A 21,244-nucleotide genomic window follows, 5' to 3' on the forward strand; every position below is an offset into this window, starting at 1 on the left:
TTCCATTAAGTTATATTGACTTTAGGACTCCCTAAGCATCAGAATCTTAAAGGGGTTTAAGGTTCCAAGAACCAGCTTTGCAGAGATCCAGTTCTCCTGGCAATTCTGTAAGCTGGCTCTGGTGGAGATGGTCCTGATCTGTATCACCCATTTTTCTAGACAACTCCAGAAGGTCTCAGAAAGTTGAAAAGTTGGTTATATTAGGTTGAACCGTGTGAGATTGCATTTACTTAACTACTTTTAATCAAAAAAGAAAAAAATAAATCCTCACTAATAGTAATACTGTAGGAATCTGTAGAAATTAATACATGAGTGAATGATATAATGAATAACTAAATGGCTTACTATAACAAAGATATATTGATTCTCTTCCTGGGAAGACCTTGAGATCTTTAAATTCTTTCTTAAGTATTACATAGCTAGACCCATTTTTTCCCAAGGATTTTAAATATGTGGAAAGGCACCCAACAGATTCAGTACTACCGAGGGTATACTAAAAACACTACAGTCAGCTTCTCCGGGTGCACCTAGTTCAGCCCTTCATTTCTAAGTGCAGTCAGGAATCAAAAGGGAAGATAATTTCAGCATTATTCTAAAACAAACATCTCAGAGGCTGCCCTGAACCTCATTTTTCATGAATTCTGTTACTAATTAGATTAGATTAGAAATGATGAAAAATCCTGCTAGATTTTTCATACAAATTTTAAAACAAATTATGACCTTTATTTTATTTTAAAGTTTGATTATAGCTTTCCCCATTGTTTTTAAACCTAGGAAGAGTTAAAGTAAGAAACTACCTACATTTTCTTCTAGTATTTTTATGGTCTTTATTTTTGGAGTAAATCTTTAATCCATCTGGAATTTATTTTGGTTCATGACATGAAAATGAATTATATAAAATAATCAGAAAAGTTTATTTATATAACGTATAAATAATAAGGAAGGCATGTGCACCTGTCAAAACCAATTAGCTCAAAGTCTAGGCTAATACATTTCCTAGCTAGTGCAGTGATTACCTAAACTCAGACCAGCACCTGTTTATTGATCAACTCAGAACCCATGCAGTCTATCTTTTGCAGTGTATTCCCAGAAACCATTCAGACCCTTTCTTAGAAGCATCTCTCTCTCTGCAAAGGCTTACCTTTGTTTTTTGTTTTGTTCTTTGAGAAAGAGAGAGAGAGCATGCATGTTCACACACGTGTATGGGGGTGGGAGGCAGGGAGTGGGGGGCAGGGACAGAAAGAATCTTAAGCAGGCTCCACACCCAGCACAGCGGGGCTTGATCTCATGACCCTGAGATCATGACCTGAGCTGAAATCAAGAGTCTGAGGCTTAAACGACCGAGCCACCTAGGTGCCCCCACTTTGAAGACTTCTTTTTGATATTCAGTAGTTCTGTCAGTGTAAGATCTAGTTCATTCTGGACTTGAACTTAAACAGGACAATGACCTTTTAATGGAATTCCAAGGCAAAGTGAGACAGCTTGGCCTTTGTTCTGTATTAGGATAGACTAAGGGATATAGCTTCATTTTAATCCAGCTCAGGAAGGACCCTGGATCCTATAAGACCTGACGCTGATTCATTCCAACAAGAAGACCCATACAGACCCTCAGTAGGACCACCCTGGCATGTTCATCTCTTCAGCCCCTCTGTAGAGCAGATCCACACAGTTTAGATCAAGACAGTACCTTGCTTGGCTCTGAATTACCCCATATCCCAAGAGCCAGCTCAAAATTGGTTCACCTCAGAGATTCCCTGATCAGAGAAGACCAGGGAATGTTCTCAGTTTGAACTTAATACCCTCAAACCAAAAGAAGCACATGGCAAAAGGAAAAAGAAGGTAAAAGTGGCCCAACATTTCACAAAATAGACAGTTATCCTCTGAATAATCAAGAATTGGCTACAATAAGCGTTCTTAATAAGAAAGACCTTTTAAAGACTCTCAAGATAAATTCATTAGATAGAAATTCGAAATCTGAAAAATTGTTAATGTCTTTTCATATGCTTATCTGCTAATAACAGCAGTTCAGAAGAAGGGAAAGTGTCATGCAAGAGGAGAAATCTTTGACATGTGTACATTTTCTCTTTGATAATTCTTTTAAATCTTCAAAGTGGAGATTGTCTTAACTAAAAATAATTGAAGATCCAGACCTCCATCTTTCTTCTTAATCTCAGGAAACAAACTGAGGGTTGCTGGAGTGGTGGGGGGTGGGAGGGACGGGGTGGCTGGGTGATAGACATTGGGGAGTGTGTGTGCTATGGTGAGCGCTGTGAATTGTGTAAGACTGATGAATCACAGACCTGTACCCCTGAAACAAATAATACATTATGTCAATAAAAAATTTTTTTTTTAATTTAGAAAAGAAGGAAATCCTTCAAAAAAAAAAAAGTGAATTTGTGGCTGTGCGTGTGTGTGTGTGTGTCTGTTTACATACATACAACTTTTAATTTTGATATCATGCATTATAGAATTAGAATTGGTATAGAATAGCATATGTCTCGGGACGCCTGGGTGGCTCGGTCAGTTAAGCATCTGCCTTTGGCTTGGATTGTGATCCCGGAGTCCAGGGATCGAGCCCCGAATCAGGCTCCCTGCTTGGTGAGGAGTCTACTTCTCCCTCTGCCTCTCCCCCAGCTTGTGCTCTCTCTCTCAAATAAATAAATAAAATCTTTAAAAAAACAATAACATATGTCTCACAAGTGACCCTTCCATCCTCACACAAATACCTTAAATTAGATCACATGCAATTTCTCATGGGATTGGCCAAGAATTTCTTTGTTTTGGCAAAAAAGAACTTGTTTTATTATCATATTATCATATAAGGAGTTAATCATATTAATAATTTCTTCTTTTTAATTCAATTCCAACCACTTTTTGTTATAACTCACACAGATAGACTATATTCTAAATTTTATGCACCCCTGCCACTTCACATCAATTTAAAAAAAAAAAATCAATTTCCCAGACAGGAAGGCATACTGAAAGTGTTTAATTCACTGTCTCTTATTCCCCATACATTTGCTCCATAGAGCTTCAGAAACCTTCTATGGATTATTTAGTGTATTCAGCCTGGGTGGTGTATAACTAACTTGAAATAATTAAATTTTGTAAAGTTACCTTACTTGTTCTTAGGAGCCTTATTTTCAGACTTGAAAATCAAGAGCAAATGTTTCCAAACATATTGATATCCATTTAATGTAAAAAATAATATTTAACTTTTTCCACCCAAAATTGATTTTACCTGATGTCATCTAACTTTATATCAAAGATTCTAAAATTGAATTGTTTGCAGCCTTAAAAAACTAAACCAGGGAAGTGAAGGCATGGGAGATAGGAAGAAACATAATTTTTTGTTTCATGGACCAATGACTTATTTAATTAACTAACTTGTTGACAATCGTGAACATAAAAAATGTACAACTAAGCAGTTGGTTGTTATCAACAGTTATGAAGTCTACTAGTAACAGCAATAGGCTAATGGGGAAAATCCTCATCACTGAGATTTAGCTGACAGTGTAAAAGGAGAAATCATAATTTGCAAAGCTGAACTTGAAGATTAGTATTTAATATGAGCCATAAAAATCTTATCACTTGCCTGAAGAATGACATATCAGGATATGATTAAAGCTGCAGGACCTTTATAGTTAATGTTTAGTCCTGATAGCACATTTCACAAGAACATTTTATATAAAGAGTGGATTTTAATCAAAGTACATAGTGTGGGAGATAGTATTCACTTTAAGTTAATAAAGTACTGCACATAATTTTAATACTTTAAGCTAAAAATAATTTCCTGGCACTGTTGATAACTCAGGCAGCTACATGTGAGGTATAACTTTCATCAGAATCCTCCAAGGACAGCAGTATTTATTTTCTAATTATTTTGTCATTTGGATGTTATGGCAACTTCCCAGATTTTTTTTTTAAGTTCTGAAGAGCACTTAAATTGTCCAGCATATTTTTAAAGTCTCTTCTGTAAACCTCTAATATTTATCTTTGAAATCCATGCAAGGCTCAGCCATATTCTCCCCACCTGAAAGATAAAGAAACAACATTTGCTACTATGTGAATTAGATCTTAGATTTCTTAAGGTCAGGGCTCTTCTCTTGTGTTCTTGGAGTCCCACATAGTGATCCCTTAGGGCTTTATATGCAATAGGTGTTGATGCTAAAGATTTTTTTTTTTATTACAGAACATAATTCAGTAGATACTAGAATTTTAAAACATGAAAGATGAAATTGCTAAGTTATGAGCATTATGAGGGGAGGAGAGAGCATGAGGGAGATGAAGTAGAAGAGGACCATGGAGCCAAAGGCCAGGAAAAAGATGCTGTATTTAGTTGGAAAGCATCAAAGCCATCCTTTGGAAGGCTTTTTAGCAGGGGAGTGATAATGACCAAAGTTACACTTTAATCTGGCTGCAGGATGTATTAGATTTAGGATAGGTTATAGTTGGGTGAGACAGGAAATGGAAAGATCATGTAGGAAATCAAGTAATTCTTAAGACAAAGAATGATCATAGGAAGTGGGATGATGACAATAAGACTGATAGGAGGAAATAAACAGAAGAGATGCTCCTGGAAGGAAGGTACATGACCTGGTCTTTTCCTAAGTAGACTGTGTAAGACCTGGTAAAAAACAAATAAATAAAATACCTAAAAAATTAAAAAATGGGTATGTAAGAGAAGTAGAAAATGTTCATGTCAGGTGATTGAGACCCTTCAAATGCCACTAGTAGAAATAAAGTCAAGAGAGTGATGGCTTAGAAGAGAAAATGATGAGTTTGATGTTTGACACATGAAATTTAAAGTTTGTGAGACATCTAAGTGTAGAAAGCTAGCCAAGTTAATGCAGATGTCAGGGTAGACATAAAAAATAGGTGATTTATTTATTTAGTAGTCTCTGGGACACCCTGGTAAATTTATTTGCTCACTCATTTATCGTTGATTATTCACCTATCAACATATTTCCTAAGCACCTATTATGTTCCAGGCACCATTCTAGTTTTAGGTGCTGGAGATAAAGAGTAAAAAAAACAAATGGGCTCAACAAATAAACAAACAAATATACCTATAGACACACAAATGTCTGCTCTCAAAGGACTGATATTTGAAGCGCTGGAGCAAGTGAGGATGATAAGAACGACAACAACCAAAAATGAGGAAATAAATAGCCATAGATGCCTTGTTGAAAATAACACAGGGCAATGTGGTTGGGGGATGCCTCCGATCGAGTAGTTCTGTTTATTTAACAAGTTATTGTAGATGGATAAAATGTTAGAGATGACATTAAAAGTGATACTTGTGTTATTTTTTTTAAAAAAGTAGTATTTGTGTTATTAAGTAACTGTTTCTCCCAAATATTTGCAGTGGGGAAAAGTCCTTCTGAGTGAAGATGATAATTTCCCCTAGCTCTAAACTCCTCATAGAGAAAAACAATCTTAGCAGAGTTTGTAAAGTGAATTGTGATTATAAATCATAGATCATGGTGCCGCTTTGGGATGAACTCTTTGTTGTCATCAATCATAAAAGACCTACATTTGTTTCATCACAGAAGATTTTTGTATACAATTAAGTGAAACTGACAAAACTGGAAAGTAGCTCAGCAGGCAGAAAGCCCAGCCCAGGCCTGCCATTAAAGAAGAATGCCACAAATCATCTTTAACCATCTTCTTTCCTTGTAGTCTTCCCAGCTGGCATTCTGCAGCCCCCCTTCTTCAGTGCCCAGCAGTCTAACTCATTGAACTACGGGGGTATCGGCATGGTCATAGGACATGAAATCACCCATGGCTTCGATGACAATGGTAAAGTTCAGCGGACACTTTCCTTTGGCTGAGACACATCCTAATAAAGCTGAATAGAGTTATTATACTTGATCAATACAAGAACACATTTAATCATCAGGGTATCATTGGCTAATAATCATACTTTTAACGTTCCCTTTAAATTGTTGCTTAGGAAGATTAGAAATGTCTAGTTGTAAGATGAGCAATGTGTGCTTTGCACTCTGACAGAATAACACAAATATTCACATTGAGAAAACACTGTGATGTTTGTCAACACCAATGATAATGTTTGGTCTTATTTCGTGATTGTTTACGTATTATCTATCTGGACTTCTAGAGGACAGGATTCATGTCTTAAAATCAGATGTAAAATCAAAAAGTAAGGTGCCTGTAAGACTTTTAAACTGCTAATGGACAGGACCTTTTTTTTTTTTTTGGCACCCTTTACCTAATTCAGGACCTTGCAAATAATGGACACTTAAATGTTTATATGCTGCCTCAAATGGCAAAAAAGAGATTTAGAGTTTCGATGAAATTTGAGAGGCATAGAAGTAAAGACATGAGATACATAGAGAAGTGATAGTTGAAGCTATGACAAACATTGGTTTGCAAGTGGAGAGAAGATAGGAAGAAAATAATAGGGAGAAAATAATTAAGCCTTAACTAGAATATAAAGAAAAGGTGACAAAAAAAGGGTACAGTTTTGGAAAGGACTTATTACATGTTTATTAACTCAATTCAAGTATATAATAATTTTCTCAGGTGGGTACTAATACCACTTCCATTTTTTTTTTAATAGAAAAAAGTAGAGGCACATGAAAGACTTGCTCGAAGTTACAAAGCTAGGAATTAGTGGAATCAGGATGTGAGTTCAAGTAGTTTATCTTTGTAGTCCTCTTCTCATTCACTACATCATAAAGTAACTACTTAAAAGGATGATAAAATGAAGTGTTAAAACACGGCATCTAACAAATGCCACTATAGCTCAAAAAAGGGAAAGATCGAGGTACTTAGGTTTAGCAGGAAAGCCCCAGGAGGAAGGATGACTCTTTCTTTGTGCTTGAAGTAGAGGGAAACTCTGAGTCCTCAGTGTCTCATGAGGGCTTTGAGATACGAAATGAACACAGAATAAAAATAGTGTTTTTCAATCTCAAAATATCAAACTAAACAGACTTGATCCATATGAAAACCATCCAAGAGAAACAAGGCATGATTTCAGGAGTGGCTTAGCTGGTGGCCTTGGCTGAGATATCAGGAACCACGTGGGTACAAAGCCTGGATCAATATTAAGGCCCATCAGCAAAGCAGGCCCTCACAGTCCATGTTTCATCAATACGGGATGAGAAAGGGGAGCAATTCCTCTCATTACCTGTCCAATTGAGTGTTCTCTCACACAGTGGTATTTCAGTCCTTGCTTTTTGAATTAAAGATATCTTATTGTAATTCTTGATGTAATGAGTTCCCCTTTTATTTAAATCATTATATTACAGGCAGAAATTTCAACAAGGATGGAGACCTTGTTGACTGGTGGACTCAACAGTCGGCAAATAATTTTAAAGACCAATCCCAATGCATGGTGTACCAGTATGGAAACTTCTCCTGGGACCTAGCAGGTGGACAGCATGTATGTTCACATTCTCTTGAAAAGTTTTAGATATATTCAATCTTTGTTGTTGTTGTTTTTATTGTTGCCTTTATTTTATTTGAGTATAGATGACACACAATGTTACCTTAGTTTCAGGTGTACAACTTAATGATTTGACAAGTTTATACACTGTGCTATGTTCACAAGTATAGTTACTATCTGTCCCATTACAGCCATTACAGTATCATTGACTGTATTCCTTATGCTCTGCTTTTATTCCTGTGACTTACACGTTCCATAACTGGAGGCCTGTATCTCCCCCTCCTCTTCACCCATTTTGCCCAAACCCCCACCCTCTCCCCTCTGGCACCCATTAGTTTGTTCTCTGTATTTATAGTTTTGATTCTGCTTTTTGTTTGTTTATTCACTTTTTTTTAGATTCCATTTATGAGTGGAGCCATATGGTATTTGTCTTTCTCAGTCTGACTTATTTCACTTAGCATAATACCCTCTAGGTCCATCCATGTTATCTCATTCTTTATTTATGACTGTATAATATTCCATTGTGTATATGTGTTGCCATGTTTCACTTCTTCCTTATCCATTCGTCTATCCATAGACACTTAGGTTGCTTACATGACTTGGCTAATGTAATGCTGCAATAAGTAAATATATCTTTTCAAGTTAGTGTTTTCATTTCCCCTGGGTAAATACCCAGTAGTGAAATTACTGGATCATATGGTATTTCTATTTTTAACTTTTTGAAGAATAGATATATCCAATCTTACGTGCATTATCGATGCCTTCTTAATCCAAATACAGGTAAGGATCTTTAAGCATCTTTTGTTTTTTAACAGCTCAATGGAATTAATACACTGGGTGAAAATATTGCTGATAATGGAGGTATTGGCCAAGCATACAGAGTGAGTAATAATATTTTTTCCCATTGTAGTGATTGGAGTGTATATTTATCATATTTAATCATTCATTTAAAGCCTTTTGCAAAAGGCACATATAATGTAGGCAGCGAACAATGAATAGAAAGTAAAAAATACATGGGGGAAAAGGGGATGGTAAGTATGCTAACCAGAAAGGGCAGTATGGTTATGATTGAGCTGAACAGTCTAGGTTTCTGAGAGGCTGAGAAGAGGAAACCTGGAATGTTATATCAGCAAAAATGAGGAGACATGCAAGTTTCACAGAGGAAGCAACATTTTTCTAAGAAATAAGTTCTGAAATAAATGTTTTAGAAAAGGTGCATCATCAAAAGGATTATTTTAGTCATTGATCAATGTACTAAATAAGACCCTCAGTTTCACAGCAGGTGAAGCAATATTTGGGAACTATAATCAGCATAAACCACAGTCCAGTTACAATGCCCCAGTGAGAGACTGAAGTGATATAGCTCCAACACATGGCCTTGTAGTCATCCAAACTATTATACCCAGAGGAGTATATTGATGGAACATCCCTTAGAATCTCATTTAGCCTTCCATTCATTCTTGCTTTCAACAAATACTTGTTGAGGACTTTACTCTGTGTTTGGCACTATTCTCAGTGTTGGAGACACACCTGTGAATCCTCCATAAAATGTGTCATTATTTGATGATTAGAGCAGGGATTAAAGGATGGTCTATTTGATGCCATGTGCACAAAAAAAAGTAGAGATTTTTCACAAAAGAGTAGAAGAATAATGGTCTTAGAAGCAACAAAAAGGAGTGACGGTAGTTTTGAGTGTTTCCTCCAACCCTGAGGTAGCTGACATTTGGGACAATGAGCAGCAACTGCTTGAGAAGGTACAGGGGACAAAGTGCCCCAGGAAAAACCAGACTTCTCTAAGACAAAGATGTATGTAATATTCTATGCAATGGATGAGGATGTAAGATTATTTGTCCACCATAGAAATGTATGCGTTAGAGGGGAGGGGGAGGGCCTCAGTGATTGGGCCAGGAAAGGGGAAGCTTCAGAACAGTGTAGGAGAGATGACTGGGAGGGCCTGTGTCTTGGCAGTGACCATGGATGATCCAAGTGTGTGGTTTGGGAGATTAAGCTGCCTGCAAAGTTTACAAAAGAATGAGTCCCAGCAGAATCCTGGGGGATGGTAGATTGATGCTCCTTTGAATGCTTGGTAATATTTTGACTAGATGCCAGGCAATGTGCATTTTACCTTGAGGGTGCTAGATATTTTTTTTTCCTACAAATATTTTGAGCTTTATACTTGGACATGATTAAATTCCTCAGAAATGGTTTGATCCTTTTGGACCTTGCTTTTACAACTTTTTAGATGGGACTAGAGTAGTGCTCAGTCTAGGGACAATTATTCTCCCCTGCTGAGGTAAGACCCTACTGTGTGAATCTTGAAAGGCCCATCTGATTTCTAGAGATCCTCTCCTATATAGCTTTCTCCTCTTTAGGACCCTGTCATTGGTGTCTTTGAACTCTCAGGTCCTTCTCCTCAACTAAGGCAGTCCCTTGGGCTCCAGTTGAGTTTCTCTTCTCTACATTGTCGCCTGGAAATGCTTAAGACAGTAAGCTGGGGCAATTATAGGGCTTACCTTATTTGTTTACCGTCTCAGAGGGATCACTCTCTTTTTTGCCAGATGTCCAGTGTTATGCACACCATTGTTTCATATATTTTGTCCATCATTTGTTTGTTTCAGCAGGAAGGTAAATCCAGTCCCTCTGACTCCATCTTGCCTGGAAGTGGAAGGCGTTGGCACCATTAATACTCCCACTGTTATTTCTAATATTCAGACAGATTAAAAATCATTGCTGTAAAAATGCAACCAAAATCTGGGTTGATGGTACTTCCATGAAGACCTTCACCTAAAACAAGTACAGACTTATTATAATGAAGCAGATTATAATTTGTGATACCTGGAATCATAGCATCTAATACTCTGTCCTATTGCTAGATAGTGAGCTCCCTAGGAGGGAGCAGTCTTCCCCATGTTCCTAGCATCTTTACATAATAGAGACTCAATAAATCTGTGTTAATGGCAAGGAGGAGGAAATGAAATATATCTTCTGCTTATCTAATTGATCACTTTCCTTTGTATTAAGCTGGAAGTAACACATCTCAGAAAGTTTGTTGTAAATTCCTTAAATATGTTTAGTAGAGGAAAACTACATTTTTCAATGGTATTCATAGAATTTTAAGAATTAAGGACATTTTCTGACATTCTAGTAACCTAAATTCCTTCTTCCTAATGTAACTGAGGTTCAGTCTATTTTGCCCTGTCTTCTGGGTACCACAATAATTGCTCATCTTTATTCTTAGAATCGTAGGGTACTAATTTTTAAGAGATCTTAAGGAATCCCTTGACTTTTGGCATGAATCATTCAAAGTCTGGTGTAAATCTTTTTTGCTAAGAGTGGTAACTGAGCTAAATATGGCAATTACAGACTGACTCCCTTGGCAATCCATTCTTCCAACTGGCAAGACTTATCCATTTATCTATAGAACAACATTTAGATAAGTTTTTTATCATTTATATAAGCCATCCATTCATTCAACTGACATTTATTGACCAATGACATTTTCAGAACATTTGTAAATGAATTCTGGTTTTCTTTCTAATCCATGAAATAGTTGTAGGTTGCCATATGTAAGTAGATTATTATGGTGATCCCGATATAAAAGGTTAATTACTGGATTACATGGTCTTTTGCACAGATTTATACATAAATTTAGAAAATTATAAACATCATGTTTCTATCTCATTAACTGCCTAGGCCTATCAAAATTATGTTAAAAAGAATGGTGAAGAAAAATTACTTCCTGGACTTGACCTAAATCACAAACAACTATTCTTCTTGAACTTTGCCCAGGTATTGTATTTTTCTTGATTGATAGATATGAAAATCATTTTGAGTTATAATTTCAGAGTTAATGAGATATTGCATGCTGAGTTTTCTTGTTTTAATCAGTTGTGGCAGAGCATTTGACTTGACTGACTTTCACTGTTTGTAACAGACTATTAGCTCATATTAATGGTAATTATGTTCCTGGTTGCCTATCACTGAACATTATTTGAAGAGTAAATGGTTGAGAAATGCAGAATTCCAATTTAAATTTTGCAATAGAAAGTGGACCTGCCCATACAAATAATCTTTGATTGAACCTAAGCACACTACTTTCCTTTATCTTCCTATCCCTAGGTGTGGTGTGGCACCTACAGGCCAGAGTATGCTGTCAACTCCATTAAAACAGATGTTCACAGTCCAGGGAATTTCAGGTGCGTGGGTTTGAACAGCAGTCAAGGTGCTCCAATATTGACTCCATTACTTCCACATTTGGAAATTGGCCTTTTCTAACTCTGACTATAAAATTTGGAAATCCACTGTTTTGTTTTGTTTTGTTTTTTCTTTTGAGGGTCATGGATAGAATCAACAGAACACAACAGGATAAATGTCATGTTTACATAAGCATAGCCTTGACTGCTCTTATCCTCAGAATTTATGTGACCTGTGCTTAGTGCTTGATGGATTCCAACAAAGATGTTGCCTGAGAATCATGTCCCTATTTAAAGCTAGCACAAAGACATTTTTAAGAGGCTATGAAAAGTTTAGGCCTAGCACCAATGAGTCGCCATTCCAAAGAAAGATTTCCATTCAACATAAAGAGAAACGTGGTTTAATTAGAGGTTGTCCAACATAAAATAGTTATCCCCAGAACTCCAGGAGAGAGTACCTTGAAGCAGAGGTCAGAGGACAACCCATCAAGGATGCTGGAGAGAAATGCTCTGTAGAGTGGAAGGTTGAGTTAGAAGAAATCTAAAGTCCTTCTGAGATCAGAAAATCTAAGAGAGCAATGTATTGAAAAAGAATCACTCTAACCAGCGTTTCAATGTTAAATCCTGGATCCTCATGTATCCAGTTTAGGACTAAATTATTAATGCTCCCCCTTCCCACATACTATAACACTTCATCACTGATTTACTGATCAACAACACTTCTCAGGCAGGAACTCTGAAAAACAAACTTAAAATTTCATAGAGTGGTTGGAAAACAGCTTGAGAACAAAAGAGAATTAATGGGCTGAGTTTTAAAAGCCCTTCCTAAAATAGATATAAACATATTGCCTGGATCATTCACTCCTGGGGAAAAACCACATTCAATTATGAAACAATGAAATAGCATATTTACAAATTAAAGAGTTTACTCAGCTTGTTCTAGTATCATCATCGTAATCACCATCATTTGGTATTTGCCTTAACTGTTCTTTCAAAATTCATTTGCTCAACAACTGTTTATTGTATACCCATTAAGTGTGTAATCCAAGGTAAATTCAGTCTTGCTAGAATAATCAAATTAACTTCTTTTTAGATAATGAGCAGCAAAAGTCACTGGATCAATTCCCATTGTAGTTTACCCAAGTAACTTTTTGTTTTCATTTTTAGAAGTTGTCTTTTTCCTTACTGAAGTCTTCAGAAGTGAAAATACAGGAATTTAATTCTGAAGACAACAGAGGGCAATTATTATAAGCTCACATAAACCATGATAACAATCTAATTGGTCAAAGCTCTTCCTTCCATATCCCCATGAACTAAAGCATATGTGCATAAAAACCTAATGAATTTAAGTAATATTATTGTAGTACCTGGTACATCTGGCATGCCCTCAGAGAATGGGGCTTGCAAATTGAAAGATTTTGATAGCTAAAATTTGTCGCTTGAGTATTAACATTTTCATCTTAACCACTGGATTAAAATTTCTCTGTTTAAAATACATTTTCTACCTTATTGCCTTATAAACACAGTATCCTGAACAAAACCTAGCTTTTTTTTTTTTTAAATGACACAGACTATTGTTATGACTATTAGTTGGCATTTTAGTGTGGTTTTTTTTTTTGTTTTTTTTTGTTTTTTTTTTTTAAAGATTTTATTTATTTATTTGACAGAAAGAGAGACAGCGAGAGCAGGAACATAAGCAGGGGGAGTGGGAGAGGGAGAAGCAGGCTTCCTGCTGAGGAGGGAGCCCGATGTGGGACTCGATCCCAGGACCCTGGGATCATGACCTGAGCCGAAGGCAGACACTTAACGACTGAGCCACCCAGGCACCCATTTTAGTGTTTATTAGTTTAGAGAAATCCTCAAAAGCTAGAGTATGGGGAGCTATTTATTCCTACACTAAAGAGCCACCAATGGGGATATGGTGATGCTTTTTTGACTTTTCATTTTGGCTTTTTATTAGGGTTTTCCTGTTTGTTTCTTCCCGAGTTCTCTTGGCTGTTACTACATTGCCTGCCTTTTGCCATCCCATTCCTTCATTCTGATTAGCTCAGAAAGCAGATCCTTATACTTGGTGAAAAAAATGAATGTAAGCTTTGAAGGAAGAAACACTTGAGTTCCACCCATGGCTCTGCCATTTATAAGCTGTTACTTAACCTTTGTGTCTCAGTTTCTAGATATTTTAAATTAGGATTAAATTATCCTGAGAGTTGTTAAGAGGATTAATGTTAATATAGAAGTGTCTATTACATATATGTGTTTGAAAATTAGTGCTAGGATTATTTTTAGATAAGAAAGGTGTGAACAGAATAAGAATCCCCAGGGGTAAATATATGGACTTTGCAACATTTTTATTACCTGAGAGTCAAGGGCTTTTTGTTGCTCATTTCTTATGTCTGGATAGTTCAGAATGTCAATAACTGATCACTGATTAAATGATATATAGGTAAATACATAACTGTTTTCTACCCTCAATTTTAAACTGAAAACAATTTTATTTATAAATATGTAAAATTTGCTATCTGTAAAAATACATATTATTTTTTTTATAAAATATGTAAATTAGGGGCGCCTGGGTGGCTCAGTTGGTTGGGCGACTGCCTTCGGCTCAGGTCATGATCCTGGAGACCCGGGATCGAGTCCCACATCGGGCTCCCTGCTCGGCGGGGAGTCTGCTTCTCCCTCTGACTCTCCCCCCTCTCATGCTCTCTCTCATTCTCTCTCTCTCAAATAAATAAATAAAATCTTTAAAAAAAATAAAAATAAAATAAAATATGTAAATTATTCACAACTTTATTTGTAACTTTCTTTGTTCTGGTGCAAAAGATGCCTCTGACTATTTTTCGTTTCTAGTAAGAAAAGTATGTGTTGTTTTTTAAAAAGGGTAAATGGAATGCCAACCTTTTGTCAAGGAAGTTATTATTTTCTCTGGAGGTAAAGGGATTTCCTCGGCAAAAGGTTGAGGTTACATTTAGTTTTGGAAACAGGCTGCTTCCTGGCTGTACAAAGTAAAACATATTTTTTTAAAAGCCTTAAAAACTAATAGACATTGAATTGCTATTGAGAAATTGTGCATAGTGGTTTGTGTAGAAACATTTCTGAAATAGAGATTTTGTAACCTTATGCTTAAATACGGCAGTATTAAAACAGAAGGCAAAATATACTTGATATAAAGCTGCATCTATAAAACCATTTGTTAGGTTTGAACTGTAATTGTTTTAGTCTTCCTAACTAAAGTCTTACGTACTTTAGATAAACTTTTTTTTCTTTTCTTTTCTTTTTTTTAAAGATTTTATATATTTTTTCACAGAGAGCAAGAGGCAGTGAGAGAGGGAACCCAAGCAGGGGGAGTGGGAGAGGGAGAAGCAGGCTTCCTGCTGAGCAGGGAGCCCGATGTGGGGCTCTATCCTAGGACCCTGGGATCATGACCTGAGCTGAAGGCAGACACTTAACGACTGAGCCACCCAGGTGCCCCTATAAACTTCTAAAACTTTAGTATTTAGAGAGAAATTTATTTATTTATTTATTCGTTTGAGAGAGAGAGAGAGCATGAACAGGAAGAGTGTCAGAGGCAGAGGGAGAAGCAGACTCCCAGCTGAGCAGGGAGCCTGATGTGGGGCTTGATACCAGGACCCTGGGATCATGACTTGAGCCAAAGGCAGAAGTTTAACCGACTGAGCCACCCAGGCACCCCCAAAACTTTAGTATTTAAAATAAAAACACTTCCCCTTGATGTTCTAGAAATTGAACTCACAATTTAAATGACTTCTTTTTGGAAATTCAGTTTCTGTTAGCCATCCCCATCACTTGGAATGGTTGTTATGCTAATATTTACCATATAATCTACAGATGTGTCTCTAAAGTTATTCAGATGTAATACTTCTAAACAATATATAAGGGTCTGATAAGTTTTTTAAAGCAAGTTCAAAGGCACAAAGTGATACAAATGTATACACTACCTAAATAGTAAAGGTGCTCATTTAGATGCTTATGATGCTTACATGAAATTCATGTAAGTCCTTTATGTAAACACTTTACAGAACTAACACCACTGATAAAGCAAGACGTTTTTTCCACAGCTTAATTTCTAGTACTTTTTGTAAGATATTCTTTCTAAAGTTGTATGTAGACATTTTTAGGTAATATGGCGATTTTTTTCCCTATTATTCCATGAGTTAGTATATGTATGCTAAATCCTGTTTGAAATACTAATGTTTCTTCTATTTGCCTTAAATATTAGCACTGGTTTCTGATAATTTGTAAATGTCAGTTTGGATTTTGGTGAACCTTGTAGCACTTGTTAATCTTCAAACCACATCTGGGAATCTATTCAGGCATTTATTTCTTTGTGAATTTATAGTGGAACATAAGCTGATCAATGTGACCTTCCTTTAACAAAACCATGAACAACAGTTAACGATAAAGATTGGATAGTTTATTTATAAATGAAGCTAGTTAACCTTGTAAACAAGTTATTCATTTAAAAGAATTACCAAGGGATGCCTGGGTGGCTCAGTCGGTTAAGCGTCTGCCTTTGGCTCAGGTCATGGTCCCAGGATCTTGGCATCGAGCCCCATATAGGGCTCCCCGCTCGGCGGGAGGCCTGCTTCTCCCTCTCCCACTCCCCTTGCTTGTGTTCCCTCTCTCGCTGTCTCTCTCTCTCTCTCTATTAATTAAATAAATAAAGTCCTTTTACTAAATAAATAAATAATAAAAGAAGTAACAAAAGGTTGTCAGAAGACCAATTAATTGCAAAAATCTCATTCAGTAATTAAAAAATCCAGTTAGGCACAGGCAGGAGTAGTCTTCTTGGTCACCTGATGTTCAACTCCATATCCCTTAGATGTTTTTAAAACAAGTGATTATTTGCCAAGGGAATAAACAACAACAGTATAATAAAACATTTTATATAATAAAGTCAAAATTTCAAGTAAATCACTTTAAGACATAATCAATAAAAGCCATTTATCTTCTGTTATCATAAACACAAACATTTCACAGTTTTAATATAGCATGAAATTCATATAAGTCCTTTATGTAATATTAATGAAAGATGACCCCACTCTTAAGAGAAGGGAGTCATTTGATTAATAATGTATCTACTTTCTGAAATAGATTATTTATGTCATCTATCCAAAGAATTAATGTAAACAATAAGACATTAATCAGAGTCATGGGAAGGTAAGTGAAGTCCTGGTACATGGTTGACCTAATTATTCAGAACCAAATGATCTAAGTGAAGCTTTTGGATGGAAAGAGAAGAGCTGGAATGGAAATGGAGAGCTGAGTGTGCATTAGGTTGAGTGTTGCTACATGGCTAACTGCCATTGGTGCTTTGTGAAGACTTCCCTTCTTTGAGGTGTGTGGGTTTTTTGTTGTTTTTTTTTTTTTCATTTCTCTCATGTTTTTATGACAAATGTAGAATTAAGTCATGGGTTTGGACATTTTACTGAAGTACTTGTGCCCATATGATTATACCTAAGACACAGCCCTTTAAAAAAAAAAAAAAGTTTAATAAAATGAAGACAAAAAAGAGCAGCTCTTCTAGTCACAGGATCCCAGATGCTTTCCCTGTCCATCAGGGAGCTTGCTGCTCAATTTGAGGAACAATCAGGTCATCGTGATGACTGCCACTCAGCTAGCGCATAGGGCTTCCTAAAGTGGAAAGGGGATGGAATTAAATGAATCAAAGTTTCTCTCTGTCTCAGAGTTCATGAGCCTAGAAACTTAAAAGACTAAAGACCAATACAAATTCCTGATGTCTAAAATCTTTTTATTCCTTGGGGCGCCTGACTGGCTCAGTAGTGCATGGGACTCTTGATCTTGGGGTTGTGAGTTTGAGCCCCATGTTGGGCATAGAGATTACTAAAAATAAAATAAAATCTTTTTATGACCACTTTTGACCAAGTATCAGGTGAATTTGTTCCTGGACTTTCAGATATAAGAAATGACACATCATCATCATCATTATTATAGCAAATTAATTCCATCTCCAAACTCCCACCCTAAGCAGGGAGGTAAGAAACTTAATTTCAGTAGTTTTCAGTGTACTCCTTTTTAGGGTTGTACAGGAATCCAAAGACCCAGAAATTAGGGAATTAGTCTCCACCTCCAGCCTGCCATGGTCACTGCTGATATCTCTGCAGTTCAGAGGCTCCATCTGAAGTCAGGTGGCTCCATTTCCTTCTGGTGGTCATGGGCAACAGCCTCAGGAACCACTGCTCTTGATGTTCAGGCTCCCCCACATTACATGCCATCCTATCAGAGGCCTCTCAGGGCCCTGCTCACAACGGGAGGAATGTCTTTGTCCTTCACACAACCCACAATTGCTGGGCCCCTCCTCAGCACTGGGGAGGCCAGTCTTCTCCATCTCAAGTGGACTAATAGATATAAATTCCCCAGCTCTGGCCCCCACCCCACCTCAACACCCCCATACCAGGAAGATTCCTGTTAATCTTTAGGACTCCTCTAGGAGTACTAAGAAAAAACACACAACCAAAAAAGTTTACATTCTCCCTGAAGGATAGGGGAGTTGTGATGTTGGGGCTGGAGAGATAGTTGATGTGGTAATGGTTGACACATTAGGAAGTCAGACTTTTAGAAATTAGGTATGGATCTGTCTTTCCTGGAATGGGGATAAGGAAAAGAAATGCTTGCTTTTTCTCAAAGTTGGTCCATAGTTGCAAATAAACACAAAAATGCTAAGTAGTGTTTTTCTTTATAATGACCTATTCCTCCTGTACATGTAATCACCATGACCAGCTGACAGGGTCATTTATTCAGTTAGTATGTACTGACTCCTACAGTGTACGAAGCACTGTGGTAGGCTTTGCGGGGAGGGCAACAGGGAGCAAGAGATACACAGTATTTTGCCCTCAGATTACAGTGTAGTGGTGATGTCACGAAGTAAAGAAGGAGAACAAATCATTGTGAACCAATAGGGCTACTACAGGTGGGAGGAACTAATTTGGACATTCTTTGAAGAAAGCCTCTGAGGAGGGGTATTTAAGTAGAGGCATGAAAGCTGAGAAGGAGTAAATCATGGAGTCACTGGGCAGTAACTTTCAAGCGAGTGGGGTCCATAGGAGCAGAAGGCCCTAAAGAGGGAAAGAAATTGGCTGGTTTGATGAATGGAAAGTCGGTCTGTGTAGTTTGAACCTGATGAGAAACAGGAAGAGAAACGTACTATGAGGAGGCTGGGAAGGTCGGCTGGAGCCCTCAGAACATTGGAGGCCATGGAGAGGAGTTGAATTTCATTCAAGCCCCTGGAAGATTTTAAGGAAGGGAATTAGGGGATTTGACTTAAACTTTAAAGGTCATTCTGCTGTGTGGAGAATGGGTCAGAGGAGATAAGACTGCAAAGATTTATACTCAGCACACCTGCCATGTATGGAGATCTCAGTAATTAGAACATACTCTCCTGTCACTTGCCTGAGATCTTCCCACCACCCTCGTCTGTTTGCCTCCCTGCCCTTCCTCCCAGCCCAAGGTGGGTGTGGTGGCATGGTCCCAGTAGGAAGAGAAAGGAAGGAGGTGGTTTGGGGTTGGTGTGAAAGCATCACCTCTGCATCATTGTACTGACCTCTCTCTCCCTTCAAATGCTGCTTGGTGCCGCCAGTGGGTCGGACAGTGTTGTTTTTGCCCACTGGGGTCAGAGATAAGAAGACATTGACTTTTTGCCAGCCCTTTCCAGTTACTCAGGCTGAATCCAGTTTCTGATATCTATGAAGTTCTTTTGGAAAAACGAAAATAATGATCTTCCTTATTAGATCAAATCAACAAATACCTATTTAAAGTCTATTATATGTAAGTAATTGTGTGAGCCCTTCCAAGATGTAATGAAAAATCGTGATTTTATTTTTGACCAAGCTCTTCTTATAATAACTGCAATTCTGAATATGAACTATTCATTTATTTTACAACACGCATAGGGTGTTTATTAGTTAACTCCCCGTGACAACCATAAGATGCAGGTACTATTATTATACGCATTTTACAGAAAAGGAAACTGAAGCACAGAGAGCGAAATAAATACAACTCATACGCAGTATTCAAGTCACACAGTCTTCAAAATCTGTGCTCCGATACTTTGTTACTTGTCCATTTAAAAATTCTGGTAATGAGTAGAACTTTTTTTTTCCTCTCAAGCTGTAAATTCCAAATTCCGTCAATAGGCCTACATCGAGAAATTCTGTAAACCTCCTACATGGCATGGGCCTAAGTATCAAATGCTGATGTGACTTTTGTTTGTTTCACAGGATTATTGGGACTTTGCAGAACTCCCCTGAGTTTTCAGAGGCCTTTTACTGCCGCAAGAATTCATACATGAATCCAGAAAAGAAATGCCGAGTGTGGTGATCTTCGGAGAAAGCGATGTGGCCCTTGGCTAGACTTGCCAACACCACAGAAATGGGGAACTCTGTCCACAGAAGTCATTGTAATTACGTAGGATGACAGGGCATCATATTAGAAATGAAGTTAGGTTATTCTGGAAAAGGTGTGGAGAGAGGAGGGGGGTGTCTGGTGTCTATCAAATCAATCACTTCTCACTGTGTAAATAATGCTTGATCTCTAAAGATATTACCATTCATTTCTGTTCCTCATATGATCTGCCAGTTGATGTCGTCTCTTGAAAACAATGTTAACCCCTTGATGTAGACTGGGATTGCTAATCAAAGGGAAATTAAAGAGATTGAAGCATACAGTTGGCTCCAAAAGCACAGCAGTGGCATGAGGGTTAAAAACACATTGCCTAACTACTTATTTTTACTTTTATTTGTAACATTTTCACTCCTACAGAACTCTTCCAAAGAATTCTTATACATACTGGGGCCTTGGGACTTCATGTAATTTTAAACCGATTTTGCCAATCATCAGTTTATTCATTCTGAGATCATTTTATTTTAAGCTACTCTTAGGGCTAAAATGAATGTCTGAAACTGTTTTTCATTGTACCTGCTTTCACCAATACTGAAATTCTTGAGGGTCCCTACAATTTTCTAAGCAATTTCTTGTTCTCTCTCTCTCAAAACTTGATCTTTTTAAGAGATTTGTAGTAATGTATAAATAATAATTTTTATATTTAATTATTAACTACATTTATGGCTAAGTAATTATTATTATAGGTAATCATTGAATATTGACATTTCCGACAGAGATAAATAGTTACGGACCAAGATCTGTAAAGTGATGTACAGATGAAGATTTGAGACTTTTTAAGCTTATCAATCATATTGATAAAAAGCTTGAAGCACAAACTCTGGGTTAAAAATTGCCATTGGACAGTTGTCTGAAGCAGAATTTTCAAAATAAACTCTGTCCCTGAGGTGGCTATGAGAAAAGGACAAAACTGCATCTGTGTAGCTCTGCATCTCCTTCTCTTTTCAGGTTTGTCATCTGATGGAAATATTTTGATCCTAAATCGGAATTGTGAGCCCGTTACTCACTGAGCCTGCTGTGGCATCAGTCTAGCTCTGGAGAGTGCATTTCTGAATATAAATGAGAGGCTTGCCCACCTCGGACAGACCTGCCTCTGAAATCCGAACTCGCCTAGAGTTCTGGGAGGGGCCTGTCTAGTCCCTGCTAGGAACTCATCTCTTGAGGCTTTGTCTTCTTCTCTTTCCCTGTCATTTTGGCTAATTTG

The 21,244-nt window shown here is 37.2% G+C and overlaps 1 protein-coding gene across 4 annotated transcripts in view; it reads left to right on the forward strand.

Annotated features, from left to right (window-relative positions):
* Positions 1 to 20,953, forward strand: part of MME (membrane metalloendopeptidase) — a 99,201-nt gene extending 78,248 nt beyond the window's left edge. For all 4 annotated transcript variants that reach the window (XM_081828182.1, XM_081828200.1, XM_081828206.1 and 1 more), the window contains exons 18-23: positions 5,683 to 5,802; positions 7,275 to 7,408; positions 8,227 to 8,292; positions 11,105 to 11,200; positions 11,531 to 11,607; positions 19,860 to 20,953. In XM_081828182.1, coding sequence (XP_081684308.1) covers positions 5,683 to 5,802; positions 7,275 to 7,408; positions 8,227 to 8,292; positions 11,105 to 11,200; positions 11,531 to 11,607; positions 19,860 to 19,959 — 593 coding nt within the window. In that variant the 3' untranslated portion in view covers positions 19,960 to 20,953. The remainder of the gene's footprint in view (positions 1 to 5,682; positions 5,803 to 7,274; positions 7,409 to 8,226; positions 8,293 to 11,104; positions 11,201 to 11,530; positions 11,608 to 19,859) is intronic.
* Positions 20,954 to 21,244: the final 291 nt, after the last annotated feature.

Source organism: Leptonychotes weddellii, chromosome 1, assembly GCF_054177405.1.
Source record: "Leptonychotes weddellii isolate Sample4059 chromosome 1, ASM5417740v2, whole genome shotgun sequence".
In the NCBI taxonomy this organism is placed as follows: domain Eukaryota; kingdom Metazoa; phylum Chordata; class Mammalia; order Carnivora; family Phocidae; genus Leptonychotes; species Leptonychotes weddellii.